The 27,366-nt window shown below is 36.9% G+C and overlaps 2 protein-coding genes and 1 pseudogene across 4 annotated transcripts in view; all 3 read right to left on the bottom strand.

Moving 5' to 3' along the window:
• LOC100066444 (UDP-glucuronosyltransferase 2B31) overlaps nucleotides 1-6,437 on the bottom strand; it is a 78,187-nt gene extending 71,750 nt beyond the window's left edge. For both annotated transcript variants that reach the window (XM_070262387.1, XM_001501740.4), the window contains exon 1: nucleotides 6,193-6,437. The gene's annotated coding sequence lies outside the window, so the exon portion shown is untranslated. The remainder of the gene's footprint in view (nucleotides 1-6,192) is intronic.
• Nucleotides 1-9,245, bottom strand: part of LOC138915089 (adenylyltransferase and sulfurtransferase MOCS3-like) — a 32,554-nt pseudogene extending 23,309 nt beyond the window's left edge.
• Nucleotides 9,246-9,766: 521 nt separating this feature from the next.
• Nucleotides 9,767-22,833, bottom strand: LOC100066472 (UDP-glucuronosyltransferase 2B31). Of its 2 annotated transcripts, XM_001501786.4 has the most exons (6): nucleotides 22,028-22,833; nucleotides 19,944-20,092; nucleotides 16,649-16,780; nucleotides 14,598-14,685; nucleotides 13,373-13,592; nucleotides 9,767-10,274 (listed from the first exon to the last, which is right to left on the bottom strand). In XM_001501786.4, exons 1-6 carry the CDS (start codon nucleotides 22,749-22,751, stop codon nucleotides 9,995-9,997), a joined length of 1,593 nt encoding a protein of 530 aa, XP_001501836.3. In that variant the 5' UTR covers nucleotides 22,752-22,833; the 3' UTR covers nucleotides 9,767-9,994. The 2 variants fall into 2 exon arrangements, with proteins under 2 accessions (XP_001501836.3, XP_014594313.1); XM_014738827.3 differs by lacking the exon at nucleotides 13,373-13,592 and having other exon boundaries at nucleotides 22,028-22,799.
• Nucleotides 22,834-27,366: the final 4,533 nt, after the last annotated feature.

Raw genomic sequence — 27,366 nt, 5'->3', positions numbered from 1 at the left:
ATGGTAGATCTATCCTTAATTTTCTGAGGATACTCCAAACTGCTTTCCATAGTGGCTGCACCAGTTTGCACTGCCACCAGCAGTGAACAAGTGTTCCCTTCTCTCCACACCCTCTCCAACATTTGTTGTTTCCTGTCTTGTTAATTATAGCCATTCTGACTGAAGTGAGGTGATACCTCATTGTAGTTTTGATTTGCATTTCCCTGATAGCTAATGATGTTGAGCATCTTTTCATATGCCTGTTGGCCATCTGTATATCTTCTTTGGAGAAATCTCTGTTCAGATTTTTTGTGCGTTTTCTAATTGGATTGTTGGTTTTTTTGTTGTTGAGCTGTATGAATTCTTTGTATATTTTGGATATTAACCCCTTATCTGATATATGGTTTGCAAATATCTTCTCCCAATTGTTAGGTTGTCTTTTCGTTTTGTTGATGGTTTCCTTCGCTGTGCAGAAACGTTTTAGTTTGATGTAGTCCCATTTTTTCTTTTGTTTCACTTGCCCGGTCAGACATAGGACTTGAAACTATGCTGCTCAGGCCAATGTCATAGAACGTACTGCCTATGTTTTCTTCTAGAAGTCTCATGGTTTCGGGTCTTACATTCAAGTCTTTAATCCATTTTGAGTTGATTTTTGTGCATGGTGTAAGGGAATGGTCTACTTTCATTCTTTTGCATGTGGCTGCCCAGGTTTCCCAACACCATTTATTGAAGAGACTCTCCTTTCTCCATCGTATGCTCTTGGCTCCCTTGTCGAATATTAGCTGTCCATAAACGTGTGGGTTTACTTCTGGGCTCTCAATTTTGTTCCATTGATCTGTGTGTCTGTTTTCGTGCCAGTACCATACTGTTTTGGTTACTATGGCTTTGTAGTATAATTTGAAATCAGGGAGTGTGATACCTCCAGCTTTGTTCTTTTTTCTCAGGAAACCTTTGGCTATTCAGAGTCTTTTGTTGTTCCATATAAATTTTAAGATTCTTTGTTCTATTTCTGTAAAAAATGTTGTTGGAACTTTGATAGGGATTGCGTTGAATCTATAGATTGCTTTAGGAAGTATGGACATTTTAACAATGTTAATTCTTCCAATCCAAGAGCACAGAATATCTTTCCATTTCTTTGTGTATTCTTCGATTTCTTTCAACAATGTTTTATAGTTTTCGGTGTACAGATCTTTCCCCTCTTTTGTTAAGTTTATTCCTAGAAATTTTATTCTTTTTGTTGCAATTGTAAATTGGATTGTATTCTTAATTTCTCTTTCTGCTACTTCGGTGTTAGTGTATAGAAACACAACCGATTTTTGTACATTGATTTTGTATCCCGCAACTTGACTGTATTCTTTTATTATTTCTAAAAGTTTTTTAGTGGACTTTTTAGCGTTTTCTAGATATAAAATCATGTCATCTGCAAAGAGTGACAGTTTCACTTCTTCTTTTCCAATGTGCATCCTTTTATTTTTTTTTCTTGCCTGATTGCTCTGGCTAGGACTTCCAGTACTATGTTAAATAAGAGTGGTGACAGTGGGCATCCTTGTCTGGTTCCTGCTCTTAGAGGGATAGCTTTCAGTTTTTCTTCACTGAGAATGATATTTGCTGTGGATTTGTCATATATGACCTTTATTATGTTGAGGTATTTTCCTTCTATTCCCATTTTATTTAGAGTTTTTATCATAAATGGATGCTGTATCTTGTCAAATGCTTTCTCTGCATCTATTGAGATGATCACGTGATTTTTATTCTTCATTTTGTTAATGTGGTGTATCACGTTGGTAGATTTGCGGATGTTGAACCATCCCTGCATCCTCAGAATGAAACCCACTTGATCATGATGTATGATCTTTTTAATGTATAGTTGTATTCGATTTGCTAGTATTGTGTTGAGGATTTTTGCATCAATGTTCATCAGTGATATTGGCCTGTAATTTTCTTTTTTTGCGTTGTCCTTTTCTGGTTTTGGTATCAGGATAATGTTTGCTTCGTAGAAGGACTTAGGAAGCTTCCCCTCCTCTTCAATTTTTTGGAAGAGTTTAACAAGGATAGGTATTAAGACTTCTTTGAATGTTTGGTAGAATTCACCAGGGAAGCCATCTGGTCCTGGACTTTTATATTTTGGGAGGTTTTTAATTGCTGTTTCGATCTCCTTACTGGTGATCGGTCTATTCAAATATTCTACATCTTCTTGGTCCAGTTTTGGAAGGTTGTATGTTTCTAAGAATTTATCCATTTCTTCTAGATTATCCAATTTGTTGGTGTATAGCTTTTCATAGTATTCTCTTATTATCTTTCGTATTTCTGAGGTGTCCGTTGTAATCTCTCCTCTTTTGTTTCTGATTTTATTTATTTGAGCCTTCTCTCTTTTTTTCTTGGTGAGTCTAGCTAAGGGTTTGTCAATTTTGTTTATCTTTTCGAAGAACCAGCTCTTGGTTTCATTCATTTTTTCCATTTTGTTTTAGTCTCTATTTCATTTATTTCTGCTCTGATTTTTATTATTTCCTTCCTTCTGCTGATTTTGGGCTTGGTTTGTTGTTCTTTTTCCAGTACCTATAGGTGCACTTTTAGATTGCCTATTTGGGATTTTTCTTCTTTGTTGAGGTAGGCCTGAATTGCTATAAACTTCCCTCATAGAACCGATTTTGCTGTATCCCAGAGATTTTGGCATGTTGTGTTTTCATTTTCATTTGTCTCCAGGAATTTTTTGATTTCTTCTTTGATTTCTTCATTGACCCAGTCATTGTTCAGTAGCATTTTGTTCAAGCTCCACATTTTTGTGGCTTTTCTGGTTTTCTTCCTGTAGTTGATTTCCAGTTTCATACCTTTGTGGTCAGAAAAGATGCATGGTATTATTTCGATCTTCTTAAATTTATTGAGACTTGTTTTGTGGCCTAATATGTGATCAGTCCTGGAGAATGTTCCATGGGCATTTGAAAAGAATGTGTATTCTGTCGGTTTTGGATGGAATGTTCTGTATGTATCTACTAAGTCCATCTGGTCTAATGTGTCCTTTAAGGCGAGTGTTTCCTTATTGATCTTCTGTTTGGATGATCTATCCATTGGTGTAAGTGGAGTGTTAAAGTCCCCTACTATTATTGTGTTACTGTCTATTTCTCCTCTTATGTCTGTTAATAATTGCTTTATATATTTAGGTGCTCCTATGTTGGGTGTGTAGATATTTACAAGTGTTATATTTTCTTGTTGTATTTTCCATTTATCATTATGTAGTGCCCGTCTTTGTCTCTTGTTACAGTTTTTGATTTAAAGTCTATTTTGTCTGATATAAGCATTGCTACCCCGCTTTCTTTTCTTTGCCATTTGCGTGGAATATCTTTTTCCATCCTTTCACTTTCAGTTTGTGAGTGTCTGTAGGTCTGAAGTGTGTCTCTTGTATGCAGCATATACATGGATCTTGTTTTTTTATCCAGTTGCCCACCCTATGGCATTTGATTGGAGCATTTAATCCATTGACATTTAAAGTAGCTATTGATAAATATGTATTTATTGCCATTTTGTCACTTTTTTGGGGGGGGTGTTTTAGTAGTTCTTCTCAGTTCCTTTCTTTTTCTCATGCTCTCTTCACTTGTGGTTTGATGGATATCTTTGGTAATATGTTTGATTTCTTTTGTCTTACTTTTTTTCCTGCTTGTTATAGGTTTCTGGTTTGTGGTTACCATGAGGATCTTATTTAATATACTATGCATATAACAGTCTATATTGAGTAGATAGACTCTTTAGCTTGACCTCTGTCTAAAAGCTCCACTTTTTCACTCCCCTCCTCCCACATTATATGTTTTTCACATCATACATAGTCTTTTGATTAGTGTGTGTATATCCATTATCCTCTTATCATTGAAATAGGTAATTTTAGTACATTTGTCTTTTAACCTTCATACTACCTTCAGAGGTAGTTGATCTGCTACCTTTACTATACTTTTATCTTTCAAATGATTTTATTGCCTGTTTTTTTCTTGTTGTTGTTTTGGGTCTTTTTGATAATTTTTTTCTTTTATCTCTGTTTGTGGTCATTACTTTCCCATTTAAATAAGTCCCTTCAGCATTTCTTGTGGAACTGGTTTCCTAGTGGTAAACTCCTTTAATTTTTGCTTGTCTGGGAAGCTCTTTGTCTCTCCTTCCATTCTGAATGACAGCCTTGATGTATAGAGTATTCTTGGTTGTAGGCTTTTTCCTTTTAGCACTTCAAATATGTCATGTCATTCTCTTCTCGCCTGTAGGGTCTTGGCTGAGAAGTCTGCTGACAGCCTGATGGGCTTCCCTTTATATGTCACTTGTGGCCTTTCTCTTGCTGCTTTTAGGATTCTCTCTGTCTTTAATTTTAGACATTTTGATTATAATATGTCTTGGTGTGGGCCTCTTTGGGCTTCTCTTGTTTGGAGCTCTCTGTGCTTCCTGAACTTGGATGTCTGTTTCCTTCCTCAGGTGAGGAAAATTTTCCTCTACTATTTCAACAAATAAATTTTCTGCCCCTTTGTCTCTCTCTTCTCCTTCTGGGACCCCTATAATCCGAATGTTAGCATGCTTGATATTATTCCAGAGTTCCCTTACACTGTTCTCATTCTGTCTAATTCTTTTTTCTCCTTTCTGTTCTGCTTGGGTGATTTCCTCTAATCTTTCATCTAGCTCACTGATCTGTTCTTCTGCTTCCTCTACTCTGCTATCGAGTCCCTCTAGTGAATTTCTCATTTCAAGTATTGTATTCTTCGTTTCTGATTGGTTCTTTTTTATATCTTCCAATTCTTTGCTGATGTGCTCACTGTGTTCATCCGTTCTTCTCTGCATATCTGTGAGCATCCTCATTATATTTTGTTTGAATTCCTTGTCAAGGAGGTCACTAGTTTCTGTTTCACTTAGTTCTTTTTCTGGTGTTTTGTAGTGTTCCCTTGCTTGGAAAGCATTCCTTCGCCTCCTCATTATGCCTCTTTCTCTGTGGTATTTTCTTTGTACTAGGTGAGTCAGCTATGTCTCCTGATCTTGGAGAAGTGGCTTTGTGTATGAAATGCCTTATAAGGCCCAACAGTGTGCTTCCCTCTCATCACCAGATCATAAGAACCAGGAGTGACCCCTTTGTGGGCTACTTGTGTTCTTCTGCTGTGGCAGGGTTGCTGCCGCTGCAGGTACCCAGGGAGTCTGATCTTTCCTTCCCTGGCCAGCTGTTTGTAAATCCGGTTTGGAGGGGCCTCAGCACTGTTACCTACAAAGTCTATTAGCACATTCTTATTGCAAGTGTCCTCTTAATTGGGTTGTTACCCAGTGTAGCTGGTTGCTAGGCTCAGGGGCATACAGTTGTGATAGGCCTGAGGCCAACAAGGCTGATGTCAGTTCTCTTAGGAGTGCAGCTGAGTGGGACTAGCTCTTGGCATGGAGGCACTCATTTGTTTCAGGCTTTGGAAGGTGGTGCTGATCCCTTTTATGGCTATTTGTGAAGCACAAGTCTTCTGCTGCTGATAAGCCTCATCCCCCTCTGGACCACATACACTTTCAACACAGTCCTGGTCCATGCACACTTCTCAACCCCTTGGAGCATACCCCACTGCCACACTGCAGAGGCCCCCATCTCTGTCCCAATGCCCCCCACAGTTCACCTGGTCCTCACACAAGCCCTGCCCTACAGAGGCAGACACCCTTGCCTGCCTGTAGAGGATCAAGGCACTCAGTCAATGCAGGCTGAAAAGTAGCCTGAGGGCTTGCTGTTAGGTGGGGCCAGTCCCTAGGGTGGGTTGCCTGCCCTGGTTGAACTGGATTAAATCTGTGCTCTAGTGGGTGTGGCAGACGCCTGGGCTACAGCCCAAGGGATGCACCTCAATGGCCCCCACCAGGTGTCCTTATCAGCATGCCTGGACCAGCTCAGAACAACGGCCCCCACCAATGTCTCAGTCTCAGGAGAGGATCCTCCTCTCACCAAGATGCCCCCAGAGCCCACCAGGTGAGTCTTGTTTCACCAAAGGACAGTCAGCCTTCTCTCCGGTGATTTTAGGTTGCTGCAATGCGTGAGTTTGTGTGTGGGTCCTTTAAGACCCGGATCTTTTTGGCTTTGGGCCGATACCTTTTCTAGGGTGTCCTTGCTGCAGTTAATAGCCAGCAAAGCCAGATAGTAAGACCCCCATTTCAGTTGGGCTGAGTCCGAAGGATGGTTATAGCAGTATTGCCCCCGCTCCGGACCTCACTCCTCCAGGGAGGGCTGCGTACCTTAGGTTGGCTCCCACCTGGCCAGCTGAGAAGCTCTGCTGTTCCCAAAGGTGGCTTTTCCTCTCTGGCCAGAGTCACTGCCTCTTCTGCTTTCGTCAGGACTGTCCCTGTCATGGGGGTTCTTTTTATCCAGTTTTCAGTTTTCAATCCAGGGTGATTCTTCCCAAAATTGTTGAAACCTGGTTGTGTTCATGGGAGGAGGCGAGTTCAACGTCTGTTCACAGCGCCATCTTGACGAGAACTTCAAGGCACCTTTCAAGTGCTGAAAACAGAAGGCAGTTCTCATAAACAGTATTATAACCCATTTATAACTACATCAGCCAACGATTAAGATAAGAAAAGCTCTTTATAAAAAGAAGTCCATGTATTCACAGATATTTTAGAATCCCAGGTTCTTCTGTACATTATTGAAAAAAATGCAAATAAGTATATCTTTAAATACTGTTTCTGAAAACTGTCTGGTGTTTTCAGCACTAGAAAGGGTATCTATATAATGTAAGTAACAGGCTTTTGTGTTTTAAGCTGTAGATTATTTGCCTGTCCTGCTTTTTTTTCCCACTGCCCCAACCAAAACTGTGTCCCAATCCTGCATTATATGACAATCCACATCTTTCTCAGGTCAGACTATACCAGCCAGCTTATAACTTCAGAAATGTACCATCTCTTTTGGCAGCCTGCTCCATGATGCCCCCCCACAACATCCTGGACTGTTAAAGTGACTAACTCTTGGACTGCTGTCAAGGACTGCAGAATCTTCAAGGCTTTCTGAGAGTCATCATATGGACATCAAATCATATAAATGAGGAGAGCTGTCCCTTCCTGTGCCCTGCTTCCCTTTCTGGATTGCCTCTCCTAAGTGTTTAAGGTTCTCTGCATCCCTCCCTTCCAAATATTTCAAAGGGATGTGTAAAGCATGAGGCAAACGACAGATGCCCACAGCCACTTGAGGCCTGATGTCCAGCAACAGGTGGAGTGACCCAGAATCAGGAAGTTGCTTATAGACAGTGACAAAAACTTGCTCCTCTGGGCTCAGCAAATGCAAGAGGCAGTTCTTACTGGTGGCTAGGAGTCACAGAAGGCTTTGTAGTACTGCAGGTAGTGACAGTGGCTCTGCTTACCAAAAGCTGGACAGTTGGGCCTGTGGCTCCATAGCAGAATACAGCAGAAATGTCTTCCAGTGGCATCAAAGAGCAGCAGGATGCCACTGTAACAGGGACCCAACCCTGCAGTGATAATCAACACTTGCAGCGATAAGCAGCACTTCCAGCCTCTGCAGGCAGCGTGGTTCTCCAGTTGCTACACTGAGCACCCGGCCATCTGCGCAACTCTTCACCATCTCCGCTGGAGGCAGTTCCTTGAAAATGCCGCGAAGGCCAGGCCGGCGGTCACAGAAGTAGACTGTGACTTGGCCCTGGAAGCGCAGGACGTTGGCCAACATGAGAGGCCTGCCAGCACACAGGCATCGTTAACCAGGTAGCAAATGGGCACGCTGTCCCTGCAATGAGCCGCTAAGTCACATTGGTGGACCAGGTCCAGGTGCCATGGGTGATGTGAGCGCCAGAGAGTATCGCGCTCAGCCAAGGGCAGAAACAAGGCAGCGGAGTCAGGTGGTGGCCACAAACACCTTGGGCTGCCATGCCAGTGCCTCCGCATGCAGCACTTGGCGGGCCAGGTTGCTCATTTCTGCTAGCTTGTGGTCCACAAGGCCAGTGCGGCTATATCAGCTGCTACCAGGTACTGAGCTGTGGAGACCCTAGCCCAACGCAGGCCAGGACCAGCACGGATGCTGTCGCCAGGCACAGCTGTCTGGGCACTAGCTGCCGGCTCTGTGCATAACTTCCTCTCTGGATAGGGTGGCCTTCAGGGGCAGGCTGACACCATACCCAGCTGCTGTGGCTCCTGCTCCACCAGAAGAGCCGCTCCCAGCCTCTGCTTCAGGGAGCTCAGCTCTTCCTCATGCTGGGCAGTTTCAGCCTGCAACGCCAGGACTTCCTCCCTGGAAGCAATGGTGGCCTCTGTCCTCTCAGATTCTTATGTTTGATATATCTTCTGTGGGAAACAATTTATTGGCATTGTTTACATTTTCCTAAAATCAGCGCCTTTTGCCATCGTTTGTGGCAATTTTGTGGAAAAATTGGCAAGTTTTTGGTCTGTGAGTTGCTTGTTCACATCCTCCACATAATTTCATGTTGAGCTGTTTGTCTTTCTGTTTGTGCTTTGTAATATTTCTCACTGGACAATGATTACAAACCTTTATCTGTCACGTGTTACAGGATAGATTTATGGAAAATTAATTAAGCCTATATGCTTGACTTAACAATATTATCTACTATGACACTGTATTATTTCTATAAAAGTGTGCCAATTATTTAGATGAGTGGCATGGAGATCTGAGGTGAACTTTTCCTATAGATCCCCTAATATCAAAGTTTCAATGTGTTTTTGAAATAAATTCATGCCTGCTGCTGGAGAATGTTTGTTGTCAGACTTTAATGATGTTCTTCTTGACCAATAAAGGTGGGTATGTCTTTCTCACTTGGACCACTTGGATCCTAAAGTGATTCCTGGATGCATATGTTTTAGAAGGGCCTTGAACATCCCCGTGGTTTGATTTTCCTCTTTACATAAAATTTACATAATTTTTGTATTCTTTGCATTGTTATTGATTATGATCGCTCATAGTGTGCCTAGGTTTAGGAAAATGATGGTGCGTTCTTTTTTGTCATGACAAAGGATTTAATGTTTCCATATTAGGTCAGTGGGAGGGATGAGACAACAGGCTTCTGAGGACAGAGAAGGAATGAGACATGCTGATCTAGTGTGGTTGTATAGAAAAAGAATCATTATTTGAAACTACCTTCAACGAACACATTGAATTGCTCACCATATTGATGAGTAACTGAGTGACGTTGTGACTTGTTTTGAAGAAGTGGATATATGTGTGTGTGTGTGTGTGTGTGTACACATACATTTGGAGAGAATGATAATTCAGTAATTCCTTTAGAGTCTAGGTTCTATATTATCAAACCTGCAACTTGGAACTTAACATGCATTTTCAAAGCCCAAAATAACAGTGAAAGCAACCAGGTGAATCTTGTGAAAGCTCTGTGAGGTAAAGAGAAAAAGCTAGTGAAACCAAAGTCTTTCTTAAATAGCTCAGTTGTATAATAGGAAGCAGACAACAGTTGTTATATTTCTAAATCCACATACATTCCACTGGGAAAGGAGTTAAACTGGATAAAGGCAGACAATTTGCCATGTCTTTAGGGAAGGAGTGATGCTGAGGCTGGACGCACAGTAAATCCAAGTAGCATTAGTGATCTTCCAAAAGGAAATGGAAGGGTGAATCATTTTACACAATTCTAACTATGTAATAGTTTCTTTAGCAAAAGATAAAACTACAAAATCTGCACCAACATGAAGTTAAAATATTTGGGTATTTGCACAATAATACTGATATTTTGCATAGACTACTTATGCTCTTGTATACATGTGCAATGTTTGAAACATAGTTAAGCACTATAATTTTTTGGGTGTAACTTTTGAATTAAAATAATAAATTTCAATATACTCATAGTTTTATTTTCTTTTTATTTTTCACCTCTTTTTATTGTTGGAATGACATATTTCTAACTCTTAACCAGGTAGTAAATTTCTTGAAAATAAATTTTGATCTGAGAAGCTAAACTGTGAAAGATTGTTTTGTCACAGGAGAAAGGGATCTTTACAGCACAACTTCTTGCTGGAATTAACTGGAGCAGTCTCATCTATGAGGCATCCCAGCTTTAGTCCTCAGATACAACTATTCCCTTTTTTCCTTCTTTCCTGTGTTAGCAAGCTTATGGCAACAAAACAGACAACATTTTGTGATGACAAATATAGTAGTTGCCACACAGGCCAGCAAGAAGCCAATCACATCTAAAGAGTGGTACTGGTACCAGGTGAGACTGTAGGAGGCTGGCCGCAGGTGTTTGGCTCCTTTGTGGCGCATGACAAACTCGATCCAGAAGACTGCTCGATCTAGAGGCTTCACTGGTTGATCATGTTGAATTCTTGATAATTTCATAGCATTCTCTTTATAGCTAAAGGAGAAACACAAAGATAGCAATTTGAAAGGAAATTAATTTGCTTAAGCATATAATTCCCATGAAATATATATATATATTTATTTTTCTCAGGAAGATTGGCTCTGAGCTAACATCTGTTGCCAATCTTCCTCTTCTTTTAGCTTTCTTTCTCACCAAAGCCCCAGTACATAGTTGTATATTCTAGCTGTAAGTCATTCTAATTTTGCTATGTGGGGTGCCACCACAGCATGGCTTGATGTGCAGTGTGTAGGTTCTCACCCAGGATACAAACCAGTGAACCCCGAGTTGCCAAAGTGGAGCATGTGAACTTAACCAGTAGGCCAGGGAGCCGGCCCCCATGTAATATTTTTGAAGTGGTATATATATATAATTCAAAATAAATGTTAAGATCTACATTTTTATTTGCAGAAGATCTATATTTTTATTTTGGTCTTCATAGTAGTTTGGTTTTTCAAATCGGATTTTCTGATGACAAATATTTAAAAAAGTGAAGGTGAAGTTAAGGGGGAAAGTAATTCTTTTCTAGCGGAGGAAATGATAAAAGCCATTCTAAGAGCTATAAATCAGATTGTGAATGCAATTTCAGGATGATGCTCTTAAAAATTTTAAATAGGAATTATGTCATCGTGGATGAAATTCCTCCTTACCATCCCTGTGCTTCGACTCTTCTTTTCATAACTCTACTGTTTATTTTTCACCCAGTAGCCAAAATGATTCTTTTCAAATACATGTCAGTTTACCACACTTCCTTGCTCTAAGTTTACATAAGGCTTCTCATGCTATTTAGGATAAATTCCAAATCTGTGCTTTGGCTTACAGGACCTACTTGAACAGACACTTGAAAACCTCTTATATTACTTTGTCCCATGCACACTCTGTTCTGGGCACACTGGCCTTCTAACTATTTCATGAAGCTGCCAAATGTGTACCCACCTCAACATCTTTGCACTTTCTGTCCCTTCTGTCTCTCTCCTCGAGCATCATTCCCTGAAACCCCCCAAGCCTTTCATGGAGGCTTTGACTTCAGTGTCACACCTCAGAGAGCCTTTTTCTGGCCATACTAATAGTACCCCTAGGTACTTCTTCTATATTTTTTCAGTTTTTTCTATTTTATTTCTAGATATCTAAATATAATGCATTTGGCAAAATATGCCTTTTAGTCACTAATCCCTTCTACAAATCATTACTTTTGACATCACAGATTAATTTTTCTGGTTATATTTGGAGTCATACAGTAATACTCATTAGTTTTTGTCATTTATGTAGCAGTTATTGGTGAATTGCATTGCTGTATAGTATTCAACATCTGACAATATCACAGATTATCTCTTCGTAATGATTAATGAACATGTACATTGTTAATAATATTTTGGCCATTTTTGCTAATGCTAATATAAATATTACTGTATATGTCTTTTGTTTTACATATTATACATTTCTGTTGTGTAATCCCTAGAGAGAATTGCTGAGAAGGTGCATGCATGATTACGATTTCTTTGTTGACTCTGAATTATTTGAAATGTATTGCTTAAGTTTTAAAATTTACAGGAATTTTTACATCTTTTTTTCCGATGTTTTCTAATTTAATTTTTGTGTGGCCAGACAATATGCTCTTTATAATCTGAAAATTTTCAAATACTAAGTCTTAGTTTTGGTCCAGACTGTAAGGGCATTTCCATGCTATTAAAAAATGTATTTTTTCCCATCATTATATGGATATAGATATATATATACTTATCAAATAGGTTATATTTTATAATTTTCTTCTCCAATTATTTTGTGTACTTATCTATTTTGTCATCTTTTTCTATATTACAGAAAAAGGTCTTTAACAGCAGCTTATTATGTCCATAGATTTGAGTGTTTTACTTTTTCTTTTTGTCTACTTTTAATTTGTTTATTTAGAGGATTTATTAGTAGATATTACAAATTAATAATGTGTATTGTTTTGAAAGATTAACCTATTTATCATTATAAGTATTTATCTTTTATTTTAGTGGTGTTTCTGGTCTACTGTGTCTGGCATAAGTATAGCTACATACATCGTTCTTTGATTTCTGGTGAGAGGGATTTTTTCTACCTTTGAACTTATAATCTTTTTGTACTCTTCTATTTAAGCATGTCTTGTAAATAGTATATATGGTTAGTTTTTAAAATCCATTCTGACAATTGTCATCTTTAAATGATTTAGTCTGTTTAGATTTACTGTAAGGACTGACACTTTTATATATATTCACCCAAAAACTTAGACAGCAAGGTTAATAATAGCCAAACATGTTACTATCAAAATATCCATGAACTGATAAATGGATAAATAAAATGTGGTATGTCCTTATCCTAGAATATTATGCAGCAATACAAAGCTACAACAGGGAAGGAAGTCAAAAGCATTATCCTATCTGGGAGAAGTCAGCTGTAAAAGGCCATATATTGTACGATTCCTTGTATATGAAATGTCCAGAAGAGCTAATCTATAGAGGCAGAAAGGTGAATTATGGTTGCTTGGGCAGGGGGAATAGGACGTCATCTCTAAGTCATGTTAGGCTTCTTTTTGTGGTGATGAAAATGTCCTAAATTTACTTTATTGTGATGGTTTCATAGCTCTGTAAACATACTATATATATTTGAATTTTATAATTTTAAAAGGTGAATTTTGTAATATGTAAATTATATCACATTATAAAATCTATTACAATAATGATAATAAAATCAGTTTTTGAGAGCTAAAACATTTAGTTTCAGAAATTTTAGGTGCTGAATTGAAAGAATTTATGATATTTCTTTTAGTTCATTATTCTTTCCTTCTCTGGTTCAATCATGTTTTTTGAAATGTGTTCTTCTTACAATTACTTATGTAACTTTACATTATTCGAGGAGAAAATTGTTGCACCAGGTGCTTACCCATTAAATCTATGAGGTTAAAATATAGCTTGGAAATAAATGTCTGGGTGAAAATAAGAGTAGATTTAATGGGTTAAATCGTGTTAATAATTTCATAATTAGCTTCATAAAAATGAGGTGAAACTCATACTCTCCATTAGCAAAAGAACCTGTCTGTAAATACTACCTATTTAAAAAAATGTGATACTCACAATGGGTCATTAATGACTATCTTCAATGCATTGAGCAAATCTGTACTTGTCATTGTGTTGAAGTCCAGTCTAACGGCTGCTCCCTTGGTCTTCATGTGAGCAATATTATCAGGTTGATCCGCAAACAAGGGAATGCCTACCATAGGGATCCCATGGTAGATCGCCTCATAGATGCCGTTGGCTCCACCATGAGTTAGAAAGGCTTTGGTTTTTGGATGACCTAGGATTGGGTGAATTTCAGCAAATTATTATCAGTTTTAGAATAAAATGAGAGTAGGGAAATACAAGGCTCTAAAAGAGGCATTGTATTCTAGATAACAGATTATTATACACATGAAAGTACATTAAATTGTCTTTCAGAGCTAAAAGGAAGAAGCACCTAAGTCTCCTGGAGAGGTAAGTGAAGGCTATGTGGAAGATTGGTGTATTACTTAAGACTTGAATAATGAATACAAGATTACCATGTGGACAAAATTGAAAGAGAACATGCTGGATAAAAAAATGAATGCATGGAACAAAAAGGGGGGGCGGTGATATGTTAGAATATATTCTTCCACAACTAGAAGGACTCACAACTAAAATATACAACTATATACTGGGGTGATTTGGGGAGGAAAAGCAGAAAGAAAAAAAAAGAAGATTGACAACAGTTGTTAGCTCAGGTGCCAATCTTTAAAAAAAGATACATTCCTAATCAAATAATAAAGTCATTGCGTCTGATATGTAGTGGGTAAAGGCAGGAAGAAGTTGATGGTGGTACAGGAATCAGAGGAAGGAAAAGCTACACTTTATCATGAAATGTGTTATTACTTCTGAAAGAGATTTGGGTTTTTTTCTCAAGGAAAATGGAGAGTCACTGGTAATAAAAGAGGAAGTAATATTTGCCAGTGACATCTGATATACCTCCATAGTGGGAGAAAGGATTGATTTGAAGGCAGAATTAGGAGACACAGTGACAATCCAGACAGGTGTTGAAAAATGCTCTGTCACAAGTAATGAAATAAGTAAACTTTGATTCTGACATTAACGAGTGTGACTGTGTATAATAAAATGTCAACTGTTATGTCTTATTCTTTCCTCTAGGACTGGGGAATAAGTATAAGTAAATGAATTTTTCTTTTTGAAGTTTCTGAAAGTATATGTTCAATAAATTTGTTTCCCAGTGAACTGTTATCATCTGATTTGGAGTTACTCTCATTTGAGTGTTTGTTTTCTAGAATCTTACCAAGAAGGTCATTCTGGGGGATCCACTTATAGAGCCGAGTGTTTGGCCCTAAGGTATCTGGTTTCTTGCCATCAAATCTCCATATCACCTGTTAGAGTAAAGAAAATACCTTATCCCATGAGTCAAACATCTGAGATATAGCATGTTAGAATATAAATAGATTGAGACATCTAGTTAAACCTGTTCATTATGACAGACGAGGAAATGTGGAGAAGACATGCTAAGTAATGAGAACTACTAAAGCATTGATATAATAAGAATACTCATCTTTCATATCCTTATTTTATGTTTAATCAAGTGTGAATGCAATCATGATGATTCACACTTGGATGAGACAAATGAGGTTTTCAATGACAAGTTCAAGTACATAAAATCTTATTAGGCAGTCATTATATTTCTAGTGCAAAAAATTGCAAATTCCAAATGATCTGCTAATTTAACTATTTATTATACTAGCTCTCAACTTCCATATTTTATATTAACCTGTTGATTTCTTTTTGAGTGTTAGGAGAAGTGGCTTATTAATATCCACTTGTTCCATTAATTATCTTATTAGAGTTTTGCGTCCTTTGATTTACAAAAGGGGAAATGTATGTAATCAGCTATTTGTGAGAACAAAATAATTTTGATTATTAAAAATTCATTAGTAATAACAAATAATTTCTGCTTAGTAAGGAGATTTAGATTCTTTTAAATTACTAACTATTAATCACTACTTCCAGGAAAAATTTTGAGTAGTAATTTTTTTGCATGAATCCAGAGTACTATCACTATTTTAAAAAATTATTTAAATGTTGAAAAGAGGAGCTTGTTGGTACTTCACAAATAACAGTATAGCTGTTGCAAAAAATCAAAATTATGGTGATGCTAAATTTTATTCACCTGACTATTAACACTTTAAGGATGCACTCCAAACTTGGACAGCATTGATTAATACGGTTTCTTATAGCCAAGCCACTTCCCAGTCCAGTACCAAAACTAGGTAAATATTTTCTAATTCCCAAGCAGTCCTTGTGAACTAGATTCTAAATTATCAGTCGTAACAACTATTTGCTATGTGAGTATTGAAGTAATTTCAATTCTCAGCAAATTAGCATAGATGATAAGGAGAAAGCCGTATCAGTTAGGAAACTAAACAAATACCCAGACTCCTTGTATGTTCTATGTATTAGAAATAATTTACTACCATATTTTATGAATACAAGAATAAGCTAGCTTTGCTTCTAGTTGACTCTTTTTTTTTTTGTATTTCCTTCTCCTTCAGTCAAAAGGAGTTATTATTGGGATGGCCTAGAAGCAGAGTCCTTGTGGGGCCACATTTTATAAACCACAGAGTCACCTTAAGTGCTGGACCCAGCTACACCTTTTCTCTTTCATATTCCTACTTCAGACTTTAGCAAAACCCAGTCTACAAGGGCAGTTATTTCTGTTTGTCTTTTTCAGGTTGGTTTTTCTCTTTCTCTAAATCATTATGACTGGATAGGTACCTGGATGCAGCTTGGTGAGCCTTGGCCATCCTTTCTCTGTATAGCTCCCTGAAAAGCACACTGAATAAGCCTATTCAAAATTTATGGGAAGTAAAAGAGGCCTGGATTACCTGGCAAACCTAAACAGGATGACTTTTAGACTTTTATCATTTCTTGTTTAATGTTACTGGTAAAATTTAACTCCTTTCTGAGAACACCTGTAGTGTGTACAGTGCTCTCAGAAATCTTCCAAGGAGAATGAACAAATGACAAGGCAGAATTTGATGATATGTGTACTTGTCCTCAATACCACTGTAATAACAAAACTTCACACTGCACTTTGTAAATTATTTATTTCTGATCTTAAAGTTAATGCAAAAGTTATTTGCAATAAAAAATATCCTCTGCACTATTAGCACCTGCTATGTATCTTTTCTTTTTTAAACTAATATCTGAGATAAATTGGTTTTACCATAATACAGTGTAGTTTACCATTCACGCAGGAAATTTCTGTAATCAGACCCTTTTCAAAATTTAACAGATGATGCATTAAACAGTTGTCTGCTATAAGGTACTTTATGTTACCTTTTGTGGAATCTGGGCAAGGGCTGATGCAATCACATTGGCTCTTTCTTCTGTCATGTTACTGACCATTGACCCCAGAGTAAACACCACAATACCATTTTCTCCAGAGCTCTGGGCAAGCTCTTCCATTTCCTGTGAGGAAACCATTTGCTCCATCATGAAAGAGCAACAGCATAGCAAACACTGTTGAAAGGGTTGGTACAAACAACTAAGGAGAGAAAATCATCTATTATCAGGAATGATCAGAGTAGTGCCTGTTTATTTTTAATAGTGGTAAAATACATACAACATAAAATTTACCACCTTAAACAATCCTAAGTGCACAGTTCAGTAGTATGTACGTTCTCATTGTTGTGCAACCAATCTCCACAACTTTTCATCTTGCAAATTGAAAGTATACTCAATATACAATAATTCTCCATTTTCCCCTTCACCAGTCCCTGGTAACTGTCATTCTACTTTCTGTTTCTATGAATTTGACTAGTCTAGATACCTCATATAAGTGGAATCATACAGTATCTGTCTTTTCACGAGTGGCCCATTTCACTTAGCAAGATGTCCTTATGGCTCAGCCATGTTGCAGCATGTGTTAGAATTTCCTTCAGTTTTAAAGCTGAGTAATATTTCCATGTGTGTAAATACCACATTTTGTTTATTGATGATTCATCTGTCAATTGACAGTTGGGTTGTTTCCATGTTCTGGCTCTTGTGAATAGTGCTGCTATGAAGATGCGTGTGCATTTATCTCATTGAGATCCTATTGTCAACTATTTTGGATAAATACCCAGAAGTAGAATTACTGGACCTTCTGGTAATTCTATTTTTAATTTTTTGAGGAACCACCGTTCTTTTTTTTTCACTGGCTGTTTATAACAAATCTAATCCCTGTTCCTTTGGAATGATACAATTGATATGAGATTGATTTCCTTTATTATATATTTGTGTGTGTGTGTAAGCAAGAAATGAAATAGAGTCAATACACAGTAGTGTGGAGGAGCTGCTCTTAGTCAGTGTTATATACCTAGACTCTTCATTTACGTTGTTATTAATTACTAATGTAGATTCTTTGAATGAGGCCACACAGCAGGATCTTAACTCACCTTTAATTCTTTTTTTTTGTTTTTTGTTTTTTTTTTTTTGTGAGGAAGCTTTGCCCTGAGCTAACATCTGATGCCAATATTCCCCTTTTTGCTTGAGGAAGATTGTTGTCAAGGAGCTAACATCTGTGCCAATCTTCCTCCATTTTATGTGAGATTCCACCACAGTGTGGTGTGACGAGTGGGGCTAGGTCCATTCCTGGGATCCGAACCTGAGAACCTTGGGCCGCCAAAGCACAGGGCGTGAACTTAACCACTGCACCACTGTGCTGGCACCCACATTTAATTCTTTTTTGTTATTTTGTTTTTGTTATTGTTATTTGTTTTTGTTTTGTTTTTTGTATAGTTTTGTATTGTTATTTGTATTGTTTTGTTTTTGTTATTTTGTTACTAAATCACTTGTTATTATTCCAGACAAATTTTCTGGAGAATTACTTCAGTTTAGTCATTTGTATTTTTATTTCTTTGATTAGGAACACTAAGTAAATGTTTGTTATAGGACCAGCTCGGTGGTGTATTGGTTAAGTTCATGTACTCCATTTCAGAAACCTGGGATTCTCAGGTTCAGATCCTGGGTGCAGACCTAGGACCACTCATCAAGCCACGCTGTGGCAGCATCCCACATAAAGTAGAGGAAGATGGGGACAGATGTTAGCTCAGTGACAACTTCCCTCCAGCAAAAGGAGGAAGATTGGCAACAGATGTTAGCTCAGGGCCAATCTTCCTCACACACACACACACACAAAAAAAAACAAAAACAAAAGAAGGAAAATATTTGCTATGATTGGAATGACTTTACAACTTTTTACGTCTTTTTTTCCTCTCATCTCTATAATAATTTCTACCTCACCTTAACTTTTGCCAATATTTCCCAAGCTGCCTCCCGCACCTCCAAATCACTCTTCAAAGGCTAGAGAGTCTACTATTACTGTCTGGAATTTCCATGAAATAATCCTAAGATTCTTATTTACAACCCAGAAATGTACATGTATATTACTTATTTGAGTGACCATATTTCTGGCTTGTTTATGTATGATAACTTTTGCCCTGAAATCATATTGTAAAAATTATGTCTTAGTAGAATGTGCTTTATGTAACTGGCTGTGAGGGGCCCTCATCATCACCTCCCAGAGTTCTCCAGGGAGTAGCTGGCCTACAGTAGGAGAGGCACAGCAGGGCTTCCTGCAGCAGAGAGCTGGTCACCCTCTTGCCTGGAATTGTTTCAGAATTATTCTGATTTGCAGTCCTACATTCTTGCCAATTTAAAATCAATTTATTACTTTCTGTACTGGAATAATTCCTCCTTGCTAAATATACTCTCGCACCAAAAAACAAATGTTGAAGAGCCAATAGTTTCCTGGATATGTCATCAAAACTGCATATTTATTTTCTTTTCAAACCTTCTGTTTTAAATTCATTATTTGTTCTTTTTCTCCCTGGAAAATAATGATATAACGATTCCATTATAACGAGTATACTTTCTGATTCCAATCATTATTGTTCTATGATCCCCATGGGTGTTCTTTCATACTGTGGTCTTTCCTTATTACAATACTTTTCACATAGTTGGTTTTCTTTGTGGTTTTTTTGCTGAGGAAGACTTGCCCTGAGCTAATATCCATGCCCATCTTCCTCTATGTTTTTTATGTGGGATATGTGGGATGCTTACCACAGCATGGCTTGACAGTGTACAAATCTGTACCCAGGATCCGAACTGGTGAAAGCCAGGGCAACGAAGTGGAACTTCTGAATTTAACTGCTGCACCACCAGGCCGGCCCCACATAGTTTTTATAACGTGCTTATATCCTATCTTTCCAAGTAGAATGTTAGGTGTGTATGGGGGAAAATTGTGTCTACACTGCTTCTCTGCATATCCAGCACTTATCTCTGGACAATGCTGGTCAGTTTAAGAATATTCTTTGAATGAGTGACTGATACTTTCTTATGTGTTGAATAATGAGGCCTTAATTTAACTGATCCTATTTCCAAAGTCTTCCAGCTATAATACTTTATTCTGCAATGATATTAAATTCAGATTCTTGCAATGGTATTGAAATATATGAGTTTCTAATTGGCAGCTCACTTTACCCCGCTTCCCATATCTCTCACTGTAATCAAACATTCTAAATAAGAGACAGAGAATCATTTCTATTGAAAATGAAAAGTAAACAAAGCAAAACAAACAGTAATAGGTCACCTTAGGCAGGGGTTTAGCAGGTTTGCAGTGGAGTCCTCCAACAAATTCAAAATGAGGTAAGAGTGGACGAGGAAATTCAAAATCCCAATAGGTTCGAATGAGCCAGATTTCAGCCTTCCCCATTAACTCAGATAATGTAGTGGGTCTTCCTGAATTGAAAAGAAACAAACAAAAGTAGAAGAAATGACAACCTTGTAATGTGAATATTCGAGGTAATTTCCAGAAAGAAGCTTGGAATGACATAGCCAAAGATGTTTAAAAGTGTCTGTGGTTTGATAGTACAAATAGGTATTTGTGTGTATGTGTCTGTCTGTGTGTGTGTATATATATATATATACTTATATATATATATATAAACAACATATATAAAACATGTATACATATGTTGTTTATATACATATGAGAAAGTGTAAGAGAATTTCATTTCTAACATCACATCAGTGCATTCACAATCGTAAACGCCTATTAAACCTAAGCCACTGAAGAAGTCAGCCTGCACCTGTCTACTCTGTAAAGCTGCAAAAATAACAAACGCAAATGTAAACAGTGATTTTAACAGCTCCATTCACCCTACCATACCCACGGAAACTCCTTTCCCTAGAGAGCTCAGTCTAGAGTCAACAATTTAGCAAGCTAGTCCCTTGATCCTAGATCTTCCAGGTAAACTGTGTGGTTTTTGAGAGTATGGCTGCTCCTCCATTTGGTTCACGGTAGGAGCTTAACGATATATGTGTATTAAATGTGTCTGTGAAAAAAACAGCTGGAAAGTTTTCACGCAGTATGGAAATAGATGTGCTCACCCTTAATTTAGGCTTTTTTCTTTAAGAGAGAGACATTATTTAAAAAAATATAGGCTACTAATTTGTATCTCTACCTTTTCACAAAATTATAGGCCTTTAAAACAGATGATTTGTAACTATTTAGAAGGAATGTGTAATCATTATAAACTTTGAATTAGGTTCCTGAATCTAAGATAGAGTCAGTACATATCTCAACTGTGAAGTAATACTTCAGGTAATATGGCAAAATAGTTTACCTTTTAAATGAATTTAAACTATACAAGAGGAAACAATTTCCTCAATGCTCTATAGACAGCTATGTTAAAAATATGTAGCTCCTCGGGGGCCCGCCCAGTGGCGTAGTGGTTAAATGTGCATGTTCTGCTTTGGCGGCCTGGGGTTTGCTGGTTCGGATCTCGGGTGCGGACATGGCACCGCTCGGCAAGCCATGCTGTGGCAGGCATCCCTCATATAAAGTAGAGGAAGATGGGCACGAATGCTACCTCAGGGCCAGTCTTCCTCAGGAAAAAGAGGAGCATTGGCAGCAGATGTTAGCTCAGAGCTAATCTTCCTCGAAAAAAAAAAAAGTAACTCCTCAATTTCCATATCTGCTTTGATCAAGACATTTAGTGAAATTTCTGACTTTTATTGAAGATGAAAAGAATTATAGTAAAATTGATGTGTAAGAGGAATAAGTAGAGCACAAAGAATTTTTAGGGTAGTGAAGCTGCATTGAATGATATTATCATGGTGGACACATGACATTACAACTTTGTCCAAATTTACAGAATGTACAACTCAACATAGAAGAAAGAATCCTAATATGAAATGTGGACTTTGGATAACAATGGTGTGTCAATATAGTTTCATCAGTTGTAATAAATATACTTCTCTGGGAGGGGATATTGGTAATAGGGAAGCCAATGCATGTGAGGGGACAAGGTGTGTATGGAAAATGTCTACTCAACATTGCTGTAGACTTGAAACTTCTCTATGAAATAAAGCCTATTACAAACAAACAAATAAACAAGAATGGGATATGTGATTGCTTAACGAACTCCTCAGTGCTTTAACTTTTGCTTTATGATTTCCTGGAGTGTCCTGTACTAGTAATGAACCACAGCATTCTAACTGACCCTATAATTTAAGCATTTCCATAATATTTATGTGTTTGAGAGATTATTTTGTATTTTTATTTCAACATTTCACTAGTAAAAGACACATTCCTCTGACTTTATACAAACTTACCTTCCAAGGCAGTAAAAAAGTTAAGAGTTCAAGCTACCAACTAAAAACATGACTTACCTAGCACTTCACTGTAGAACTGATCCCAATTTGCTTCCTTAACTGTTTGGAACCAAAAGTCAAAATAAAGCAAATACATCATATTTTTTACCCTCTCCAAGAATGTCATTTGATCACTTAATTCTGACAGAACAACTGGTACGTACGACGGAGGGAATGGAAGTCCTCCACTACGTTTTTCAGTTTTATAGCCTGGGAGGAAGCGGAGACTGTACACTAGAGGTATTTTCAATATCTCAGCCAGCAGCTCACCACAGGGCCCAACGGCATCTGCGAGAACAACATCAAACTTTGATTCTTGTAGTTTTGTTGTAAGTTTCTTGTTCAAAACTGCATCTTTACAGAGCTTTTCCATACAATCAGAAAATTCCCCAAAGATTTCTTGCATTAGTGAAAAGTATGTCCAAAATGTGTATTTTGACAGTTTATATATCCATTTGTCAATTACTTTTGTGAAAAAACCCTCAAAATCATGTTTTCTTAAAGATGTAGGATAAATCTCAAATTTAATAGCCGATGGTTTGTTGGGATCAACAAGAATGGAAGCTGAAGACGTCAGAACAGTCACTTCATGACCTCTCTGGACAAGTTCTTCCAGGATTGTCTTCATATTGATCCAGTGGCTGTATTCTGTGGGCCACACCAGCACCTTTCCAGCATTCCCAGGGCTCAAGTAAGAACTCTGCAGTAGCAGCAGCAGAACTGAAATCCATTTCATAGACATCCTGGTGAAATGCAATGCTTCTTTTCAAATTGCTGATCCTCTCTATCTCTCTACCTCTCTATTCAGGTTTATATTCAAGGAGAAATCAATCAGGAAGTTAAAATATAACTCCTACACCTCAAAACAAATGGACGATGTGGACAGTCAGAGCATTTGGATAGCAAGTGGAAATGCAAAAGGTAGATGGCTTCATGTGCACACATGTATTTAATGTCTGTTAAGACTGTAAGTGCAATCATCCATTTAGAGATCATGACTTTGTATGTGTAAGTCACCTGTATTTGGAAGGGTGTCAAGAACAGAGGCAAGTGAGAGGCAACTGTGTCTGCAGTCTTCTTGACTCAAGAAATATTGATAAAACTATTATACAGTTGACTGTACAAAATTCTGTATTATACATAATTTTTTGGATGCAATGTTTCAAGAGCATTTCATTTGTTGTTTTTTAATAAAAACTTTGTTGCTGTGAAATTCACATATACAATTTGCAAATTTGAAGTATACAGTTCAATGCTTCATAGTGTATTCACAAAATTGTGCTACCACCACAACATTCAATTTAAGAGCATTTTCTTCACCCGTAAAGAAACCTTTACCCTTAGATGGAACTCCCTAACTTCCATCTCCTCCAAGCCATAGCCAATCAGTAGTCTAGTTTCTGTCTCTATAGATTTGCCTGTTCTGTGTATTTCCCGTAAACGGATTCATGCAATATGTGGTCTTTCGTGGCTGGCTCCTTTCACTTAGAATAATGTTGTAAATGTTCACACATGTTTTAGCATGTATCAGGGCTTCACTCCTTTTTATTTCCAAATAAGATTTCATAGTGTGGATCTTCCTTATTTTGTGTATTCATTCATCAGTTGATCGATTTTTTTTGCATTTTTTGGTTATTATGTTTAATAACATTTATTTAAAATGTTAATGTGTGTTCTTTTCTTTGTCTTGTGTATATACTTAGAAGTGGAACTGATGGGTCATATGGTAATTCTATGTTTCACCTTTGAGGATATGGCATACCGTTTTCCAAAGTGACTGCACCATTTTCCATTCCCACCAGCAACATACAATGGTTCTACTTTCTCCATTTTCTTGCCAACACTTATTATTATTTTTCTCTTTATTTATAGCCATGCTAGTGGGAATGAAGTCGTATCTCATTGTGGTTGAGTACCTTTCCCTGATTCTAATAACTTTAATCACCTTTGCATATACTTGTTGATTACTTGTGTATTTTTCTTGGAGAAATGTTTGTTCAGAACCTTTGTCAGTTTTTTTATCATTTTATTTGTTTTCTTATTATTCAATTGTAAGAACTTTTAGAAAACATATTCTGGATATAAACCCCCTAAGAGATATATGATTTGTAAATCTATTCTCCAACTATGTGGGTTGTTTTTTCACTTTCTTGATGATGTCACTTATACAATGAAAGTTTTACGTTTCACTGAAGTCCAAATTCTCTATTTTTAATTTGATTGCTTATGCCTTTGTTGTGATATCTAAGAGCCATTGCCAAACTCGATATCACCTATTTTTCTTGCCCTTTAATCTTCCTCCTCTTTAGCAACTACCAGTTTGTTTCCTGGGTCTATGAGTCTATCTCTGTTTTGTTTGTTCATTTGTACTGTTTTGTAGATTCCACACATATGTGAAACCGTATAGTAAATATCTTTTTCTTTCTGACTGATTTCATTCAGCATAATACCCTTTTCCATCCATGTTTTTGCAAATGGCAAGATTTCTTTATTTTTATGACTGAATAATATTCATTATATATATCAAATATATATAGTATATGTGAGATTATATACATATGTATGCACACACACACACACACACACATACATATATATCTCACATCTCCTTTATCCGTTAATCTATGGATGGACACTTAAGTTGATTCTATATTTTGGCTATTGTAAATAATACTGCAATGAACATGGGAGGGCATATATCATTTTAAATTAGTATTTTTGTTTCCTTTGAGAAACACTCAGAGTAGAATGGTTAGACTGTATGATAGTTCTATTTTTAATTTTTTGAGGAACCTCCATACTGTTTTCCATAGTGGCTGTATTAATTTACATCCCCACCAATAGTGCACAGGCGTTCTCTGTTCTTCACATCCTCACTAACACTTGTTATTTTTTGAATTTTCTCCTCAAATAATGTAAATCATTCCTACTTGTGTGAGGTGATATCTCATTGTGGTTTTGATTTGCATTTTCCTGATGATTCGTGATGTTGAACATCTTTTTAAGTGCCTATGGGCCATCGGTATATCTTCTTTGGAAAAAATGTCTATTTAGGTTGTCTGCCTATTTTTCAATCAAATTGTTTGCTTTTTTGATATTGAGTTGCGTAAACTTTTTGTATACATTTGGATGTTAACTTCTTATCGAATACATACTTTGCAAATATTTTCTCCCATTCACTAGATTGTCTTTTTATTTTGTTTTAGATTTCCTTTGCTGTGCAAAAGCTTTTTTGTTTGAGTAGTCTCATTTATTTATTTTTTTCTTCTGTTGCCCTTGCCTGAGGAGACAGGTCCAAAATAATATTACTAAGACTACTGTCAAAGAGTGTACTGCCTATGTGTTTTCTAGGAGTTTTATGATTTCGGGTCTTATATTCAAGTCTTTAATCCATTTTGAATTTATTTTTGTATATGGTGTAAGATAGTGGTCCAGTTTCATTCTCTTGCATGTAGCTGTTCAGCTTTCCTGACACCATTTATTGAAAAGACTTTTTTTCACTTGTATATTCTTGCAACCTTTGTCATAGATTAAATGACTATCTAAGGGTGAGTTCATTTATGGGCTTTCTGTTTTGTTCCATTGATCTATATGTCTGTTTTCATGCCAGTTCCATACTACTTTGATTACTAAAGCTCTGTAATATAGTTTGAAATCAGGAAGCATGATGGCTCTGGCTTTGTTCTTCTTTCCAAGACTGTTTCAGCTGTTCAGGGGATTTTGTGGTTCCATACAAATTTTAGGATTTTTTTTTTTAGTTTTGTGAAAAATGCCGTTGGTGTTTTGATAGGGATTTCACTGAATCTGTAGATTGCTTTGGATGGTATGGCCATTTTCATCAATTGGATACTCACTAAATCTATGGGGCTAAAATTCAAATTAGAAATAAATGTCTGGATGACAATAAAAGTAGACTTACGATGGATTAAGTCATATTAATTATGTCAACGTTAGGCTTTCAAAATTGGATGAAACTCTTGCTCACCACTGACAAAAAACGCTATGTATAAATACTATCTATTAAATAAAAATTATGATACAAATGTAAAGTTACATAAGTAATTGTAAAAAGGACACATTTTTAAAAATATGATAGAACCTATAGAAGGAAAAATTGATAAACTACAAGAAATAGCATAAATCCTTTCATTCTGTTACCTAAATTTCTGAAACTGTAAATCTCTTAGCATGCAAAAATTGATTTTATTATCATTATTTAACAGATTTTATAATTATAATTTACATACCATAAAATTCACCTGTTTAACTATAAAATTCATATGATACTCACAAAAGATCATTAATGACTGCCTTCCCTGCATTGAGAAAATATGCACTTGACACTTTGTTCAAGTGCAATCTATCAACTACTCACTTAGTCTTCATGTGAGAAATATTATCAGGTTGATCCACAAACAAAGGAATGACCATCATAGGGATCTCATGGTAGATTGCCTCATAGATGGCATTAGTCCCATCCTGTGTTTGTTATAATGGCTTTGGTCTTTGGTTGACTTAGGATTGAGTGAATTTCAGCAAATTATTATGCGTAAGTCATAATAAAATGAGACTGGGGCAATATAAGGTACTGAAGTAGGCATTGTATTCTAAATAAAAGATTATTATACCCATGAAGCTACAGTAAAATGTCTTTCAACTCAAAGGTGGAAGACCTAAGTCTGCTGGAGAAGTAAGTGAAAGCTACATAGAAGATTGGTATTTGACTTGTGGGTTCAAAGATGAATACAAAATTGCCAGGTGGACAGTGTTAGACACAACATGTCTGAGAAAGAAACAAACGATGTGGTGGGAAAAAAAAAAAAGAGAAGGGCGATACATTAGAATATATTGTCTTAAGCAAAGCGTGATGTCACTGAGTCTGATATGAAGGATTTCAAGGCAGCAGGTACTGTGAGAGTGATGAGGCAAGAATCAGAGGAAAGAAAAGCTGTAGTTTATCATGAAATGCTATCACTTGTGAAAGAGATTTTGGATTTTTTTTCCCATAGAAAATGGAGAGTCCCTGGTAATAAAAGAGGAGCTGATATTTATCAGTGGCATCTGATGTATACCCATAGTCGGAGAAGGGATTTGTGTAAGGGGAGAATTAGATGACAGAGTGACAACCCAGAATGTTGTTGAAAAGTGTTTTGTGAAAGGTGATTACACCTAAAATAAAGATACTTCGATTCTGGCCTTAAGAAGTGTGACTGTGTGTAAGAAAATGCCAATTGTTATATCTTTTCCTTTCCTCCCAAGACTGGGAAATAAATGTAAAGAAATTAATTTTTATTTTTGAAGTTTCCAATAATAAATGTTCAGTAAATTTATTTTCTGCTGAGCTATTATCATCTAAT

This window comes from Equus caballus, chromosome 3 (genome assembly GCF_041296265.1).
Source record: "Equus caballus isolate H_3958 breed thoroughbred chromosome 3, TB-T2T, whole genome shotgun sequence".
Taxonomy (NCBI): Eukaryota; Metazoa; Chordata; class Mammalia; order Perissodactyla; family Equidae; genus Equus; species Equus caballus.
Note: the sequence above shows the minus strand (reverse complement) of the source record. Positions and strands in the feature narration are given on the sequence as shown.